The sequence below is a fragment of the Heptranchias perlo genome, chromosome 10, assembly GCF_035084215.1.
Source record: "Heptranchias perlo isolate sHepPer1 chromosome 10, sHepPer1.hap1, whole genome shotgun sequence".
NCBI classification, from domain to species: Eukaryota; Metazoa; Chordata; class Chondrichthyes; order Hexanchiformes; family Hexanchidae; genus Heptranchias; species Heptranchias perlo.
Window position 1 is genome coordinate 26,953,494 of NC_090334.1, and position 14,957 is coordinate 26,968,450.

General features: G+C 43.0%; 1 protein-coding gene across 3 annotated transcripts in view; it reads left to right on the forward strand.

Annotated features, from left to right (window-relative positions):
• Positions 1-14,957, forward strand: part of fmn1 (formin 1) — a 449,066-nt gene that overhangs the window by 278,168 nt on the left and 155,941 nt on the right. For all 3 annotated transcript variants that reach the window (XM_067991364.1, XM_067991365.1, XM_067991366.1), the window contains one exon: positions 13,910-14,002. In XM_067991364.1, coding sequence (XP_067847465.1) covers positions 13,910-14,002 — 93 coding nt within the window. The remainder of the gene's footprint in view (positions 1-13,909; positions 14,003-14,957) is intronic.

A 14,957-nucleotide genomic window follows, 5' to 3' on the forward strand; every position in this document is an offset into this window, starting at 1 on the left:
AAGGGGATGCACAAGGGTGTTTGAGGGTTTGTCATGGTCTTTACTTTTATTTGATTTCTGATCAACTCATTACATATTATATTGTCACCACTACTGCCATGTCTTGGCCATTCTTGACTGGATTGTGCAATAATGCCCTTTCATGAGGTTCTCCATGAACACCTTTGATGCCACCCATTGGGTCACCCTACAGTGGGTGTATATGTAGTTGCACAACTACTTTGTGCAGGTTCCTGTTGCGCAGCACTGTGTTGTGTAGCTCCATGTGGCGGAGGTGGACGGCATGCCTGGCGAGGCTGGTGATGTTGCTCGTCCTCCAATGGAGTGATGAATGCAGCAATGGAAACCCCCCGACCCCCATCCTGACGGTGTGAGTGTGAGGGGGTCCGCAAAGTAGGTAAATGTGTTTGGACAGCAGAGTTTAGGGTATGATGTAATAATGTTGAGTGTGGAGACAACGGTGTGGCAGGCAAAACTTTGTCTGAGGTGACAGAGTGTCCTGCTGCAATGAATGAGTTATTCCCCCCAACTGTCAAGGAATCCTTTGCATCTCCCAATCGCTGCTGACTGAAACACATCTGCAACAACAGGGAGTGTTTCCCACAGCATTGGAAACACGCTGAGGAGAGTCCAAAATCACATCCCTGCTAAAATCTCTTCCCAATGAGGTCTGTCAACGACCTCAAGTACCTCCCTAACTATCTAAACTGTCATTCTGCCAGCTTTAATTGCCGGTGGGAGTCCCGCATGCAGGGGCTGTGCGCGCACCGATTCGCGTCATCGGGGAACCCGGAAGTGGACAGGTTGGTGCTGGGCTCCGGACCCACTCCGGGATTCCCCAATTTTAGGAACCCCCCCTGCCACGAACGCACCCGCTCGGCCATCCTAAAATTGACCCCGTAATCTCCATCCATTTCAAACATGGCCCATGACATTCTAGGGAGTAGGGATGGAATTCGTACACTTGAATTTTCTCTTCCTTGACTTGCTTTCCACCGAGTGTTCTGCTCGCTGGAATAAACCCAATGTAGCAACACTTGAACTGGCAGATGTGGGACCCATTTTTGTGTCTATGCCTGGATCCTAGAATGGACTCTTAAGCAAACTGCCAGCTCTAGTTGTTAGATTGGTCCTCTTATAAACGGATCCAATGGGCTGGGCAAAACGATTTTGTGGGCTGGTGGGACTAGCATATACACTAGCAGATAAGCAGCCCCCTCTTCTGGCGCTCAAAATGCGTCCATAGTGATATTTAAATTAGGTGACCTCCCTCTGACCCAGGGTACTTCAGCAGGGTCAGGAACGGACGGACATTTCCTGGCACTTAATGCGAGTGGAGCGGTTGTATCTATTTTAAAGACCATTCCTGGGTGAATTTCCATTTATCTTATACCAGAGTTATTTACATACTTTCTCCATGTCCTCCATCCCTCTCTGTCCTCTTGCAGGCATTCCAGCAACCTGAAATTTAGCTGCTGCCACCTGAAATTTTGGTATGCTCCCCCACCACCCCCCCCCCCCCACAACAACGCAATCCATCATAAGCCATGTGCTGGGACTATAGATCATTAGTTGGAGAAGACGTGGGCCCCTAATTGGCATTAGTTCGGTGTAAGTGCTCAGGGGTCATCACCCAGAAAACCTTAAGCATTGCTCTCAGCTGCTTCGTTTGTAAGTTAAAAACAAATGTTAAAAAAAAATTCCAGTCTGTTCTTCAGGGATTCAGGCAATCATTCCACCCTGGATTTCCACGTGGGTCCCACTTCAGCCATGGAGGCAGCCGATACACCTAGTTCAAGCAGGAGTACCGGCCACCTCCATGGCAGAGATGGGCCAGGCCAGGAGCATTGGCATGGACCACCTTCAAGGATACGCTAGGTTTCCTTGAGGGCTAAGGACACAGGAATGTCTGACATAGGGTCTCCCCACCCATGGACCTGCCCATCCTCTGGCTTTGTTTTGAATGGGTGGAAGTTCCACCCCTAGAAGGCCATCCAGTAGATGATGGGTAATCTTGGGACTTGCTTTATGCAGGTCCTGACCTAGTTTCCAGCCGTTTCACTGGACCCTTGCCAAAGCTGTGGCGGGAGTACACCGAAATGAGCGTGAATTTTGGCTCCATTATCTTTCCATCTGTAACACTGGTACTGCTGAGAAAGATTGAACAATCGGGATGAGAAATCAGGCACAAAGGCCTCAGTCCATTTCTCATCTAATATGCTCAAAGTGTGATTTTCTGATGATGAGAAAATTGTGCCTAATGGTGCTGTTAAACAAAATATGCAGGAGTCTCATTACAGGCTCCAAAATTATTCATATTAATTTAAATCAACTAAGTGCATGGTTTACTGCCTTACTCGCCAGTGATATGCCGTGTGCTAAAATGGAGAATACTGGGATGACACATCTGGCCAACGAGAGATAATGACCTTAAAGGCATGTTGGAGTATTTGTAGATACAATTTTTCTTCTTGGATTAGTGATTTTGTGTTACTTTTTCTCCGTTATTTTTGTTGCATTTCAGTGCAGACAGCTATTGTGTGAGAAAGTTCCCTAGCTGTTGCAAAAGAAACTCTCTTTTCCAGTACTTGCTCCAGCAGAAGCTTTGGTGCTGCATGAAAATGGGGCAGTTCTACTCCTTTTTGTTCTTACCTGTGCACACCTCAATGACATTCGCAGCGTTCCTACAATAAATTTGGGCCTGGTTAGACCCCAAGTTGCATCCCTTTAAATAGCAGCAGCTACACTTTAAGAGGTGCAGCTGTGCCCACAATCACCAGCCTCCCAGCCCCTGCCTCAATCCAACCCAGGAGCTGGTAAGAAGTATCTAAGTAGGCTGACGTCAGAAGATTGTATATGGTTGGCCTTTCTCAAATTTGACAAGCACATCACTCACTGTATTCCAATCCTGCTACCTCAGTATCATGACTGGAAATTCAGCCCTAGAAGGGGCTTGCAATTAAACTTTTTTTCAAAATTTTTCCTGTACTACTAGAAATTTATTGTAAAGATCCTTATGGTCTTAACTGTCTAGACTTTGTTTCTATTCCAATGAGTGTAAAAGCCACTAAATTATAGTTTGTGATGTCTATTCCATTTTCATTCTAAAATTATAATACAATATTTTGGTTCACACTCTTTTGCTGACTGATAATGTTCATGTCACAGAGCATGGTTATGTGAACAGTATTTTAGATTTATAGTGTAGCTATTTGCTGTCTGTAAATCCTATTAAGAAATCCTTGTACCTTTATTGGGCATTGAGCTAAGTACAAAGGGCTGGATATGCCTTCTTTTACAACCCATTTTCGAGTAGTGTTATCCTCAATACCCACCAGTTGCAATGCTGCCTATTTAGATCCTACCTCCCACATGTAAATGGGGGAAGGTGAGCATGACCTAGGCCTCTGTGCAATTTCCTCAACTATCACCACAAACTTGTCCTCTGAGAAGATTACCATTACAGAAGCGGTGGTATGTGCTGCACAATGATAACCCTGAGGTGGAAACATAGAAACAAAGAAAATAGGAGCAGGAGTAGACCATTCAGCCCTTCGAGCCTGCTCCGCCATTCAATATGATCATGGCTGATCCTCTATCTCAATACCATATTCCCGCTCTCTCCCCATACCCCTTGATGCCTTTAATGTCTAGAAATCTATCTAGCTCCTTCTTAAATATATTCAGTGACTTGGCCTCCACAGCCTTCTGTGGTAGAGAATTCCACAGGTTCACCACCCTTTGAGTGAAGAAATTTCTCCTCATCTCAGTCCTAAATGTCCTACCCCATATCCTGAGACTGTGACCCCTCGTTCTGGACCCCCCCCAACGCAGCCAGGGGAAACATCCTCCCTGCATCCAGTCTGTCTAGCCCTGACAGAATTTTATACGTTTCAATGAGATCCCCTCTCATTCTTCTAAACTCGAGTGAATACAGGCGGAGTTGACCCAATCTCTCCTCATACAACATATGAGAAACCGCATGGAAGAGTCCATGTAGGATTTCCTGACTGAAGCTTTCAGAAACTTTGTCTACACAGTGATTTTTGGTAAGTTTTTGTTCTGATACTTCTCAGACGATGACTTCTGACAGCTTTTGTGAGTACTTGAGAAAGTAAATTTCAGGACTAGAGGCAGCAACTTCTAACTGAGTGCTTTCAGTAAATAAAATTCTGAAACCAAATAAAATTCCTCGTCCTTGCCTGTAACCCCCCTTCCCACCCCGCCAACCGACTCATCAAGACCTGCATTCCCAAAGGCTTCTGTACATTACTTTCATGATACATAAGTCATACTGTCACATGCCATAGGCTAAGTTCTCTGAGTTGCAAACATCTACAGAAATGAACTCTGAACCTTATGTTATCAAATTTGACTAAATTGATTAAATTTTTTGCGGAGGTAGCAAGGAGGGTCGATGAGGATAATGCGTTTGATGTAGTGTATATGGATTTTTGCAAGGCTTTTGACAAGGTCCCACATGTTAGACTGTTCAAAAAGTAAAAGCCCATGGGATCCAAGGGAAAGTGGTTAGTTGGATCCAAAATTGGCTCAGTGGCAGGAAGCAAAGGGTAATGCTGGACGGGAGTTTTTGCGACTGGAAGGCTGTTTCCAGTGGGGTCCCGCAAGGCCCAATAATAGATCCCTTGCTTTTTGTGGTATATATTAATAATATTGAATGTGGGGGGCTTGATCAAGAAACTTGCAGATGAGACAAAAAATGGCCATGTGGTTGATAGTGAAGAGGAAAGCTGTAGACTGTAGGAAGGTATCATTGGACTGGTCAGGTGGGCAGAAAAGTGGCAAATGGAATTCAATCCACAGAAGTGTGAGGTAATGCATTTGGGGAGGGCAAACAAGGCAAGGAAATACACAATAAATGGGAGGATACTGAGAGGTGTAGAGCAACAAAGGGACTTTGGAGTGTATGTCCTCAGATCCCTGAAGGTAGCAGGACAGGTGGATAAGGTGTTTAAAAAGGCATATGGGATACTTTCTTTTATTAGCCGAGGCAAAGAATATAAGAGCAGGAAGGTTATGCTAGAACTGTATAAAACATTGGTTAGACCACAGCTTGAGTACTGCGTACAGTTCTGATCACCACATTACAGGAAAGATGTGATTGCACTAGAGAGGGTACAGAGGAGATTTACGAGGATGTTGCCAGGGCTGGAGAATTTTAGCTATGAGAAAAGATTGGATAGACTCGGGTTGTTTTCTTTGGAACAAAGGAGGCTGAGGGGAGATTTAATTGAGGTGTATAAAATTATGACAGGCCTAGATAGAGTGGATAGGGAGGACCTATTTCCCTTAGCAGAGGGTTCAGTGACCAGGGGGCATAGATTTAAAGTAATTGATAGAAGGATTAGAAGGGAGCTGAGGAGAATTTTTTTCACCCAGAGGGTGGTGGGTGTCTGGAACTCACTGCCTGAAAGGGTGGTAGAGGCAGAAACCCTCAACTCATTTAAAAAGTACTTGGATGTGCACTTGAAGTGCCGTAACCTACAGGGCTACGGACCAAGTGCTGGAAAGTGGAATTAAGCTGGATAGTTCTTTTTCGGCTGGCAAGAACACGATAGGCCGAATGGCCTCCTTCTGTGCTGTAACTTTCTATGATTCTATGAAATAATTTTTGCTTTCCACAACAAAATTCACCAAAAGCTTCCAGTAATTTCACATGCTCTAACTGTAACTATTTATTACCACCATGTCTGCCTTTCATGCCAAACACCTTACTTGTTCTAGTTATTAATATATTATTTTTACGAGATGCTGCCCAAGTAATTTGAATTTGAGAGATGGGTGGCTGGGGATATTCCTGTGGAGCCTTCAAGGACTGAGATGACTATTGTCTCAGTGAAATTGCTGTCCTTGAGGGACCCTGTTCTGGTTGCTTTTTCTTACATTGTCAAGGTAAGCCAGCACCATGTCTGAAACCCCCTGAGGTGCTGTCATTGGAGGAGTCTTTAAAGAATTAGATGCATTGTCACTATCATGAGAGGCAGCAACATCAGTTACCACTCCTTGAGCACACTGTTGCAGAGCACAAGCTCAAATATGCTACTGGTTGGTGTCATTACAGACCACATAGTCCCTGGTTAGACCGCACCTGAAGTACTGTGAGCAGTTCTGGGCACCGCACCTTCGGAAGGACATATTGGCCTTGGAGGGAGTGCAGCGTAGGTTTACTAGAATGATACCCGGACTTCAAGGGTTAAGTTACGAGGAGAGATTACACAAATTGGGGTTGTATTCTCTAGAGTTTAGAAGGTTAAGGGGTGATCTGATCGAAGTTTATAAGATATTAAGGGGAATGAATAGGGTGGATAGAGAGAAACTATTTGCACTGGTTGGGGATTCTAGGAGTAGGGGGCACAGTTTAAAAATTAGAGCCAGACCAAGACAGGAGCAAGATTAGAAAACATTTCTACACACAAAGGGTGGTAGAAGTTTGGAACTCTCTTCCGCAAACGGCAATTGATACTAGCTCAATTGCTAAATTTAAATCTGAGATAGATAGCTTTTTGGCAACCAAAGGTATTAAGGGATATGGGCCAAAGGTAGGTTTATGGAGTTAGATCACAGATCAGCCATGATCTTATCAAATGGCGGAGCAGGCACGAGGGGCTGAATGGCCTACTCCTGTTCCTATGTTCCTATGTAACAAGTCTTGGAAGCCCGGTGAAAGTGTTGTATTCAGGATGACCCTCAAAGCATCTGTTGAAGCAGTGGCAGCTATGACTCTGGAAGCAACCAATGTTCTTAGAACCATGAATTGCTTTGTCCTGGACGGTGTCAAGCTGCTTGAGTGTTGTTGCAGCTGCACCCATCCAGGCAGTTGGAGATTATTCCATCACACTCCTGACTTGTGCCTTGTAGGTGATGGAGAGGCTATGGGGAGTCAGGAGGTGAGCTACCTGCTGCAGATTAACTAGCCCCTGACCTGCTCTAGTAGCCATGACATTTATGTTGTTGGTCCAGTTAACTTTCTAATCAGTGGTGACCTCCAGGATGTTGATGGTTGGGGGACCTGACGATGATAATGTCATTGAATGTGCCATGTTGCCATAGAAATTGCCTCGACTGTCACTCCAGTATGTTCTGCATGTTATGAGAAGCTTGAAATGTAATGCTGAGGCATGTAGTGTACTATATGCATGGAAACTGACTCAACTGCCTGCACATGAGATCTATGCTCCTGAATCATTCTCCTTTTGAAGTCTGACTGAGATCTGGGAAGACAGCCCAAACTGCCCTTGGCCTCGATAACCGTTGGCCCATCAGGAACCTCCTATCCACCTTTTTCTCCATAGATAATTAGTTCCTGCTGGTAAGGTCCTGCCATAAAGCACTTAGTTTGTTAGCCAACTTGTACAACCTTTAATAATCATAAAATTCCACAAACAAAATGACTGCATAAAATGCTAAAGTGTAGGGTGGGGGGGGGGGAAGAGTTTGCCAAGATTGACATGGATAGCAGGAGGAGCCCAATAATTTAAATCCAAGCTTCCAGCTTGGATTAGATCACTTCGAAAAACAGACTGAAATATTATTTGACTTTTCTATTGAGTGAAATAAATGCAGTCCTAATAGCCAAATTATTTTGCCTTCTAAATGTCAACAAAAGAAACCACTGGTCTGTTAATCTGAAATCTTACCTAATTGCCAGTGAGGTAAAAATGGAGCAGTTCATAATATAAAAGATGCTTGCTAATATTTTAATTGTGAACCTTGCCTGAATTAAATTTTTTAGAATTCAATCTCTAGTATTTCAAAATCTTAGAAAAAGCAAATAAACTCAAAAATCCTCATAAGATGAGAACAGAAACCCTTTTTAACCAACTCAGAGAAATCTACTGGTGCAAGTTGGGAAATTCTGCAGCTTACACATGATTGATATGCACAGATGTGGGTGGTAACAGCCTTTAGTTGTTCTGGGGAAAAATTATCCAGTCAAAGCCTAGACATTTATTATAGAATAAGGCTTTGAAACAAATACCAAATACTTTAGCAAGGGTATTAAAAGATACAAAAGACAATCCAATGGATTCATTTAAACATTTTATTGTGAAATGTAATTTTTGATCAGGCTGCAGAATATCACAGTAACTAAAATTTTCATTGTTCCAAAAGATTTTAAGTAAAATATGAACACCAAATAGTCGCATGGTTCACAATAGCATTATTGCAATTATCCAGAGTTGTCTTTTAATGCCTTCATTAAAATTATTCCATGGATGCTGCAATCTGAATGAGCAGAGTGCTGAATTTCCCAGCAAGCATCAGGATGATTGTCTCAGTGTACAACTTGAAAATTCTCATCCTTCATGCTGTCACAAGATTTCTGAGTTTATTTCATTCTCTAAGTCATTTGTAAACCAACAAGAGAATGATCTTTTAACTGCTTTATTCAGGCAAAGTTTCACATTCAAACTATTATCACGTTCTTAATTTTTACTTCAGGGAGAGAGACTGTGTACTAGCACTTGCTCTATATGAACCCTGACTGTTGCAGCATTGTGGAAAAGCATGAAGTTTTTTTTTTCTTTATCACTTTCATCTGAGGAAAATTCTAGACATTTCATTGATTGACAGCAAAATTGACCTTTCTGCGCTTCCAAAAACAAGCTAAAAAATGAATTTTAAAAGTTTTCTTTTAAAGTAAGACAGTAATTGCACCAGGTTTTTTTGTTAACTTTTTATATTTTGAAATCATGAATCATTGTTGTTTACAGAAAATGTATTTATATTTCTGAGTATAAATGTTGAGTTGTTTTTTGCTCAGTGTATAACTAATTAAGTTTGGTTTTCCTAATTATGTGTAAATAAGGCACATTTAAAAAGCTTTTTTGAATGCAAGTTTCAAAAGAAAGGTATTGTCAATACATTTTCATTTTTGAAACAGAGGCGTTGAACTGCTCCGGGGGTTTTCCTGATCATCCATCGTAACTTCAGCAGTGATCCATGGAAACCCTGGAGAAATGGCATAAACAGTGTTTCTCTGTGGCGTCCATGGATCGTCTGCCGAAGTTATTGTGGTTTTTTTTCTGTTTGCAATTACATTTTCCTACATTTTGCTTCATACATTAGTTGGTTTGCTGAGTAGGCTACCATTTTTGCATTTTTTCCCCAATACTTTCCTTAGTTACCGCTGCCACTTAAATAGCACCGTACAAAGTGTTAAGGATGGGAATTCTTTTGGGATTTCCTATAGCACTGCATGATTAACCACGCTTTACATTAAAATACTTTTGTGAGGCTAGCCTATTTTTTATTACCTGCAACTTACACTCAGAAATTATTTTAAAAATACCTTTGACTCCACGCTGTTTACAGAATTATTTTAGAATGTTATTAATAGTTTTACTTACGCAAAGAAAAGGAAAAAAAATCTAACCTCATGCAATCCAGGTTGGTAGATGTTTGATTTACCTGTAAAAATAAACACATGGAAAAAGTTAACTCAGCACTTGACTTTGAAGGTTATGAAGTTTTAAATTCTGGATTGTAATAAAATTAGAAAGTTAGGCAAGAAAATGTGAGCATTTTTAGTATACCTTTAATAACCGCGTGTAGGTAGTCATACTGGAGCCACATGCATAGGATGCATTGTGTCAGTAGTCCTACATAGCTGTTTTAATTATTCTCAGCCGCTGGTATTCCAAACCAGCTCTGTAGGAGGTAGGCACCATCTTCATTCTGATAGGCACACAAGGGAAATCATAAATACCTTAGAAGCCTAACATGATGTGAAATCTATTCGTTGCGATAGCAACACAAGACAGGAGCTGCATAATTTCAACATTTTATGATTTTGGTTTATTGGGTGTGAGAAAAATTAATGTTATGGTGTTAGAAGAGAGTGTTTCAGATGTAATGGTGGTAGTTTTAAAGGTGCTGAAGGAAACCATGTTTTCAGTGAAGCCTGTAAGGACCCACTACTGTAGTGGCAGTACTACTGTCTAGGTTTCAATTTGGGGCCTGAATTTCCCATAGAAGCATGATCCCCAACAGAAATGAAGTGAGCAGGACTTTCATCCACCCAGCGTGGTGACTGTTGACCCCACTGTATCTTTTGGGATCAGCCTTATTTGAATAACGCGTTGGAAATGCCTCTGATTGGGAATTTGCCAGTTTAGGGACAGGATGTAGCATGCTGCTGCAGGCTTTAAATGCCTGCAGCAGCTTTTTTCTTTCTTTTTATTCATTCTTGGGATGTGGGCGTCGCTGGCAAGGCCAGCATTTATTGCTCATCCCTAGTTGGTACTGGGCCATCTTCTTGCAGTCCTCTACATTCTGTGTGGTAGAAGTGCTCTCACAATGCTGTTAGGTAGTGAGTTGCATGATTTTGACCCAGCAGTGATGAAGGATTGGTGCTATTTGTCAAGAAATCTGTGTCCAAATAAGGATGGTGTGTGACTTGGAGAGGAACTTGGAGATGATAGTGTTTCCATACAGCTGCTGCCCTTGTCCTTCTAGGTGGTGCAGGTTGCGGGTTTGGGAGGTACTGATAAAGGAACCTTGGCAAGTTGCTGCAGTGCATCCTGTAAATAATACACACTTCAGTCACGGTATGCTGATGCTGGAGAGGGTGGATGTTACTGCTAGTGGATGAGGTACCGATCAAATGAGGCGCATAGGAACACCACCACCTGCACGTTCCCCTCCAAGTCACACACCATCCTGACTTGGAAATATATCGCCGTTCCTTCATCGTCGCTGGGTCAAAATCCTGGAACTCCCTACCTAACAGCACTGTGGGAGAACCTTCACTACACGGACTGCAGCGGTTCAGGAAGGTGGCTCACCACCACCTTCTCAAGGGCAATTAGGGATGGGCAATAAATGCTGGCCTTGCCAGCGACGCCCACATCCCATGAACGAATAAATAAAAATGAATTGCTTTGTCCTGGACGGTGTCAAGCTGCTTGAGTGTTGTTGCAGCTGCACCCATCCAGGCAGTTGGAGATTATTCCATCACACTCCTGACTTGTGCCTTGTAGGTGATGGAGAGGCTATGGGGAGTCAGGAGGTGAGCTACCTGCTGCAGATTAACTAGCCCCTGACCTGCTCTAGTAGCCATGACATTTATGTTGTTGGTCCAGTTAACTTTCTAATCAGTGGTGACCTCCAGGATGTTGATGGTTGGGGGACCTGACGATGATAATGTCATTGAATGTCCAGCGGAGATGATTAGGTTCTCTCTTGTTGGAGATGATCGTTGCCTGGCACTTGTGTGGTGCGAATGTTACTTGCCACTTATCAGTCAAGCTGCATATGGGAATGGACTGCTTTATTATTTGAGGAATGGCGAATGGAGCTGAACACTCTGCAATCATCAGGGAACTTTTTGACCTTACGATGGGGGGAGAAGGTCATTGATCAGGCAGCTGCAGATAGTTGGGCCTAGGACGCTGCCCTGAGGAATTCCTGCAGCAATGTCCTGGGATTGAGATAATTGTCCTCCAACAACCGCAACCATCTTCCTTTGTGCCAGGTATGACTAGAGTCGCTGTTGTGTTTCCCCCCTAATCCCCATTGACCTTAGTTTTACTAGAGCTCCTTGGTGTCTCACTCGGTCAGATGATGCCTTGACGCCAAGACAGTCACTTAACTCATCTCACTCTCACCTTAAAGGGGCAGCATTATCAGAAGACTTCTTGGTAGTAACCACAACACATACCTGCATCATACATTGTGTGAAATGTCTGCATGTATGCTGCAGAGCACAGAACACCCCTCCTTTCCCCAGTTTGCTAATGCAGATGTGGATGTATGATGACAGTGTTGTTCCCTGTATACAAAGCATACTGCATGATGGGGCATACATTTCATGAGGTGGTTTGGAAGGATCCGATAGCATGAAAGCTTCATGCTATGGTACTCTTCACTGTCATGGAAAGAGCAGTTGTGACGTAGATATTGTGTGCAGCTCATTATGCAGAAGATCGTACAACAACAATGACAACAACAACTTGCATTTATATAGTAACTTTAACATAGTAAAACATCCCAAGGCGCTTCACTGAAGCATAATCAGATAAAAATCGACACCGAGCCAAAGAAGGAGACATTAGGACAGGTGACCAAAAGCTTAGACAAAGAGGTGGTTTTAAGGATGTTCCTGAAGGCAGAAGGAGAGGTGGAGAGATAGAGAGGTTTAAAGAGGGAATTTTAAAGCTTAGAGCCTAGACAGCTGAAGGCACAGCCACCAATGGTGGAGTGAAGGAAGTGGAGGATGGATAAGAGGCCAGAGTTGGAGGAACTCAGAGTTGGAGGAAGGTTGTAGGGCTGGTGGAGGTTACAGAGATAAGGAGAGGAGCAACCATGAAGGGATTTAAACACAAGGATGAGAATTTTAAAATCGAGGTGTTTGGGTACTGGGAGCCAACTGAGAGGGATGGTGGCACAGGGGTGATGGCTGAACAGGACATGGTGCGAGATAGGATACGGGCAGCCGAGTTATGGATGAGATTAAGTTTATGGAGGATGAAAGATGGGAGGCCGGCCAGGAGAGCATTGGAATAGTCGAGTCTGGAGGTAACAAAAGCTAGGATGAGGGCTTCAGCAACAGATGGACTGAGGCAGGGACTGGGATGGATGATATTACAGGGTGGAAGTAGGCGGTCTTTCAGCCATTTCCTAGCTGGTTTTCTTTTTTTTTCTGCTGGCTCTTAGGTTCCCATGACACTTTGTGCCAATATTTTTCCTCCAGTATCATTACTGCCACCAATGGGTTGTACAATAGGAATCCCCCAATTAGGTGTTTGGAAGACGAAGAGGAGTACTAATGGAGGGATGCCATGCAAATCAGGCTGCATCAGAGGTGCTCTGTGCCCATCTGCATTTACCTGCATCTCCATATTTGCAGACAAAGGTGAATGTACCTCACCTTGCCAGATGATTAGTGGATGCAGAGGTTTATAGTCCCAAAGAAAGTTGGGACAGAAGAAATAATGACACCATTCACAGTATGTCATGCTTTCAGTGGTACTGCATGAAAGAAGGCATGTCAGCATGATCAACAGCCAATATACCTTGATTGACTACATGCAGCAAGATGCCACCATCCCTGTCTGCAGGCCCTGGCACATCTACCTGGCAGCAACTGTGGTGAACTGTTTCACAGGGTTTGGGTCATCAGAGAGTCAGATGCAGAGTTATGCCATCTGCTGCAAGGACACTTGCAGCTATCATTGCAGCATAGGGTTGCTACGTTCAGTAATCACGTTCAGTAGTCTGTGACCTGGAACTTGGTCCTACTTCTTTTGAGCTGGAGTGGCACAGAGGACAACACTTCTCACAACAATATCGTGTAGCACCACCTCCACTTCAGCAGCCATCAAAGAGGGCATTAACAATAGTTTCAGATTGCCCTAGCAAAGAGCTGGCACAGACAAAATAGACTAAATGGCCTCCATCTGTGCTGTAAACTACTGTGGTTCTATAAAGATGAGGTTCCTTTAACTACCCTAGATAGTTACTGATTGTTCAAATTATTAAGAATTTTACTGGATTGATAGCTGCACTTATGGATAATCGACTTTGAACTATTCACCTAATATTAGGGTTGCTAATAACATTCAGTGTTTACAAGTGTAACCATTGCTAAAATTAGAGGCATGTGATCAATTTTTTGGGTACATTTGTGTTGCAGTAGTTTTGTGTTAATGCAAATTATTAGGTAATCAATGTGGACATAGCAATAAATCAAAATCTTAGTGCAGGACCCCCACTTTTAAATATGACTTGGATTTTTGCTTAATTTGGCCACAGGTTTGATATTTTTTGGACTCTTGTTGAACATACTTTAGTAATTGTTCGTGAGATTTAGAGTAAATATTGTAAGCTTGACAAATGATTGTATTTTGAAAACTAATACTTTCTTGGTGATTTATATATTTTTCAGCATGTGAGAAAGAAACAAGCCTTGTTTGCCAGCAGTCATCAGAGCAGTACCTTGAACCTTTCAAAGAAAAAATGGAAGCATTTATTCAAAATGGTAAGTACAATGCACATAATTTTTTTTAGCAAGTTGTGTGATGAAATATCACAGAAATACAAATCGCATTTCCATAGTCCATATGACATTTGGACTACAGCTTCAACTGATGTTTTTGAACTATAAAAGCTGCAAAATGCTCATTGCTTTCTGTAAATGTTATAAATATTGTGTCATTTTCAGCCATGTGATATGACCAGTATTTTCACTTATAATTATGACCATAATTCAGATGCGACATTTTCTGTTATGGACTTATCCAATCAGACTACCTTATGGGAGATGCTTATTGAACCTAATAGCTGCCCATGATGAATCCTGGTTCTCTTTTCAATTCTGCTTTATCTAGTGCTAGATTTATCTCCTTGTTGTTACCTTTCTGACCTACATTGGACCCCAATGTCATTTTTAGCTGCTCCTGAGTGGGGCTTCGCCGTGACCACCTCACCAGGTAAAATTGTCAGGAAGCCTGCGAGGCCCCCTAACGTAAACTTTTTAAAAACTTTCCGTAATGGGGCTAGGAGGAGCGGGAGTGCTCCTCTGGAACTCACAAGGAAGGTTTGGGCCTCTGCTCCCTTGGGCTCGCTTGCTCCCCAGCTGTGAGACCCTTGCACCAACCCCCTCTCAGACTTATCTTGCTGCCAGCAGCTGCCTCTTGGTGCCGGCAGGTGGCCTCTGGGCTGCCCAATCATCGTTCTCCCCCTGCCAGCTACCTGCTGCTCTCCACCAGAAATGGACAAGTAGCTAACTAGTGGCATTCAAATGATGCCGAGCTGCTAAAATCTGCCAGACCTCCAACAAAGACCCTCCATAGGATTACTATCCACTTCTGCTGGCTTCCCGCCAGGAATTAAAATGGACTTTATATGTTTGCTCTGTTTCATTATGGCTGTCAGCTTTGTTTCACATAGCTTGTTTGTTTAGTTTAGCCTTTGTTGGACACAATAGCCTCGAT